Source organism: Cariama cristata, unplaced genomic scaffold (genome assembly GCF_000690535.1).
Source record: "Cariama cristata isolate BGI_N322 unplaced genomic scaffold, ASM69053v1 scaffold16851, whole genome shotgun sequence".
NCBI classification, from domain to species: domain Eukaryota; kingdom Metazoa; phylum Chordata; class Aves; order Cariamiformes; family Cariamidae; genus Cariama; species Cariama cristata.
The window spans coordinates 5,551-9,063 of NW_009597676.1; the positions used below are offsets into that span (position 1 = coordinate 5,551).

The 3,513-nt window shown below is 60.6% G+C and overlaps 1 protein-coding gene across 1 annotated transcript in view; it reads left to right on the forward strand.

The window, feature by feature from the left end:
- The window catches only part of STRIP1 (striatin interacting protein 1), a gene marked incomplete at its 5' end in the record, with an annotated part of 8,083 nt that extends 4,571 nt beyond the window's left edge, over positions 1-3,512 (forward strand). The window contains 10 exons of the mRNA XM_009709004.1: positions 19-82; positions 460-531; positions 800-874; positions 1,079-1,176; positions 1,460-1,586; positions 1,679-1,779; positions 2,006-2,072; positions 2,347-2,451; positions 2,737-2,941; positions 3,232-3,512. Coding sequence (XP_009707306.1) covers positions 19-82; positions 460-531; positions 800-874; positions 1,079-1,176; positions 1,460-1,586; positions 1,679-1,779; positions 2,006-2,072; positions 2,347-2,451; positions 2,737-2,941; positions 3,232-3,479 — 1,162 coding nt within the window. The remainder of the gene's footprint in view (positions 1-18; positions 83-459; positions 532-799; positions 875-1,078; positions 1,177-1,459; positions 1,587-1,678; positions 1,780-2,005; positions 2,073-2,346; positions 2,452-2,736; positions 2,942-3,231) is intronic.
- Between the last annotated feature and the right edge of the window lies 1 nt (position 3,513).

The following is a 3,513-nucleotide window of genomic DNA, read 5'->3' on the forward strand; positions in this document are numbered from 1 at the left end:
TCTTTCCCTTTTCTCTAGTGACACCAACACCGTGGTGGGTTTGCCCAGGCCCATCCATGAGAGCATCCGAACCCTGAAGCTGGTGAGTACATTGATAAATGTTGTTGTTGTGGGTACCCCTTACCCATTGCCCTGCACTCATCACAGGTCTAGGGCCAGTGGTGCATTTTCCTGAGCTCTCTCCTGCTTGCTCAGCCCTGTAACAGGAGCGGCCTTTAAATTTTCATCCCATCCCTGGTCTCCCAGGCTGGCCAAACCCCTTTCCTTACTGGCTTCATCCCTTTCTTACTGGGGTTGTCCCAGAGATGAGGCCAGCAGCCATCACCCTGCCCATCAATATTGGTCGCCGCTGGGACAGGAATAAGAGGGAGGGACTTAAAAAAATGATGGGACCGGGATGGGGTTGGTGACATCGATGTGGGGGTCTATGGTGTGAACCCCTGCTCGCTCGCTCTGCAGCACAAGTACACATCGATCGCGGAGGTGCAAGTGCACATGGAAGACGAGTACCTGCGCTCCCCGCTCTCTGGAGTGAGTGTGGGGATGAAGATGGGATGAAGATGGGCTGGGAGCTGAGAGCACTCGGTCCCGTCAGGCCTTTTGGCAGGGCTGGGGAGCGCTTTGCTCTGCTGGGGAGGGAGGAGCGATTTCTCTGGGGCAGAGGATGGGGGTGTGGAGAGGCTTTGGGCAGGAGCTAGGGGTATCCTGCCCTTGGGGTCGGAGAGCCTGGGGCTGAGCCAGGCCCACGGTGCTGGTGGCAGGTCCTGATACGAGGTTTTCTGTTCTCTCCTGACACCAGGGGGAAGAAGAAGTGGAGCAAGTCCCTGCGGAGATCCTGTACCAGGGCCTCCTGCCAAGCCTGCCGCAGTACATGGTGAGCTGGGGAGCACTGGGGGTCCCCTGGGCTCAGTGGAGGGGGCCTTTCTCCACTGCTCCATCCTTTTCCAGTGATGCTCCCCCCCGGGTTTTCTTCCCTCCCCACATATACATCCCTGTTACTCCCCCCTACAGTGGGGAGGGGGGTCTGTGGCCAGTCCCCCTGGTCCCATCCCCATTTCCATCTCTCCCTTCTCCCCAGATTGCTCTGCTGAAGATCCTCCTCGCCGCAGCCCCCACCTCCAAAGCCAAGACGGATTCCATCAACATCCTGGCAGACGTCTTACCTGAGGAGATGCCGTGAGTGACCGTGCAGAGGTGCTGGGTGATGGTGGGGAAGGGAAGGGGGGTGAGGAGGAAGCCAGGCAGGGTGGTGTGGTTTGGGCTGGGGCTGTGCTTGAGGCCTCGTGGGTGATCTGAACACCTTCTGCTGTGTGGTGTGCCAAGAATTGTGTGTTGCTGGAGGAGCTGGTTGTGGGTGGCTGCTGAGAGCCCAGGGGATGGCAGGACTGTCCGCCGACACCTCCGGGGTGGGCAGGGTGCGGACACTGCCCCAGGCCGAGGATCCCTCTGTGTCCCCCAGGACCACAGTGCTACAGAGCATGAAGCTGGGAGTGGATGTCAATCGGCACAAGGAGATCATCGTCAAAGCCATTTCTGCTGTGCTGCTCCTCCTGCTCAAGCACTTCAAGCTGAATCACATTTACCAGGTGAGGTGGGCCAGGGTCCAGGCTCCCTGCACGGAGCTGTGGGGATGAGCAGGACCCGGGGTGGGTCCCTGTTCACCCGCCTTTCTCCTCAGTTTGAGTACATGGCCCAGCATCTGGTCTTCGCCAACTGCATCCCGCTCATCCTGAAGTTCTTCAACCAGAACATCATGTCCTACATCACTGCCAAGAACAGGTAGTGGAGGGGGCTGCTCACCCGCATCCCTGCCAGGTTTGGGGAGGGGGCGTCCCTGCTTGCTTTGCCCCTCCACAATCCCTCCTGGGCTGTGGCTTGGGTGCAGGTAGGCTCGGGGAGGTGCCCACTGATCTCAGGTGGGTGGGAGGTGTGGGGCTGCGTTGCCCCCAGGCCAGGTAGGATCTGAGGGAGCATCACGAGATGACACCCCCTCTCCTTCCTCCAGCATTTCCGTCCTGGACTACCCATACTGCGTGGTGCACGAGCTGCCGGAGCTGACAGCAGAGAGCCTGGTGAGTCGCTCCCTTCTCTGAGAAGTCCTGGCACCCTGGGGTGCTTCCCGAGGGGGGTAATCATGGGTGTAGGGGAGGCAGCAGGGCTCCAGCACCCAGCCCTGGCACCCTCAGCGCTCCTGTGCTCAGCCCCTGGTTGTTGCATGGGGCTGGGAAATGTCTCCTACCTTCATGCCATGCTGTACCCCTTTGGGCAAGGGTCCTTAAACCACAACAGCCTCTCCTCATCCCCGCTCCGATCTCGTGCCTGACCCCTGTCTCTGCTTTCCCGCAGGAAGCCGGAGACAACAATCAATTTTGCTGGAGGAACCTCTTCTCATGCATAAACCTCCTGCGGATCCTGAACAAGCTGACCAAGTGGAAGCACTCCCGCACCATGGTGAGGGCCGGGGAACCCGCTGGGGCTCAGCCCAGCTGAACTGGGCCGTCACAGGGTGCCTGGACTGGGTGAGGGGGCTGTGGATACCTTGGGGTGCCCCTTTGGCAGCACCCCAGACCTCGTTGGGGAGTGGGAGGGTGGAAGGGGAGAGGGAGAGTGCACGCTGCAGGGAGAGGTTTGTGTGTGCTGGAGGAGGCACGCATGCAATGGGGGGTACCCACGTATCCACCCCAGCCGTGTCACCCCGCTGTCCCCGGCTGCCGGGGGGGGCTTTGTTCCCCGCAGATGCTGGTGGTCTTCAAGTCAGCACCCATCCTGAAGCGGGCGTTGAAGGTGAAGCAGGCCATGATGCAGCTCTACGTGCTGAAGCTGCTCAAGGTACAGACCAAGTACCTGGGCCGGCAGTGGAGGAAGAGCAACATGAAGACCATGTCGGCCATCTACCAAAAAGTGCGGCACCGTCTCAACGATGACTGGGCTTACGGCAACGGTACGGCCTTCGCAGCGGCGGCAGAGCATCCCGTTACCCGTTGTCCTTCCTGCTCCGTGCCCAGAGCTGTCCCTTTGCTGCTTAGGGCTTGTGCAGCCCTTAGGGCTGGGGTGCAGGGAGGGATTTGGGGTGGTGGGAGGAGGGAAAGGGCTGGCAATGGTTGGTGTTGGAGCTGTTGGTGGCTGCCTGCTCTGCACCCTTGTAAAGACCTGCAAAGACCTTTCCTGAGGGATTTGGGGCAGCTGAAGGGCCCCCAGCTCCTCTCTGACACCCCTCTTCCCTTTGCCCAGACCTGGATGCCCGTCCCTGGGACTTCCAGGCGGAGGAATGCGCCCTGCGCGCCAGCATCGAGCGTTTCAACTCGCGTCGCTACGACCGAGCGCACAGCAACCCCGATTTTTTGCCTGTGGACAACTGCCTGCAGAGCGTGCTGGGCCAACGCGTGGACCTGCCTGAGGATTTCCAGGTCAACTACGATCTGTGGCTGGAACGGGAGGTCTTCTCCCGACCCATCTCCTGGGAGGAGCTGCTGCAGTGACCGACGACGGGAAGGCAGGAGGGGTTGCTTTGGG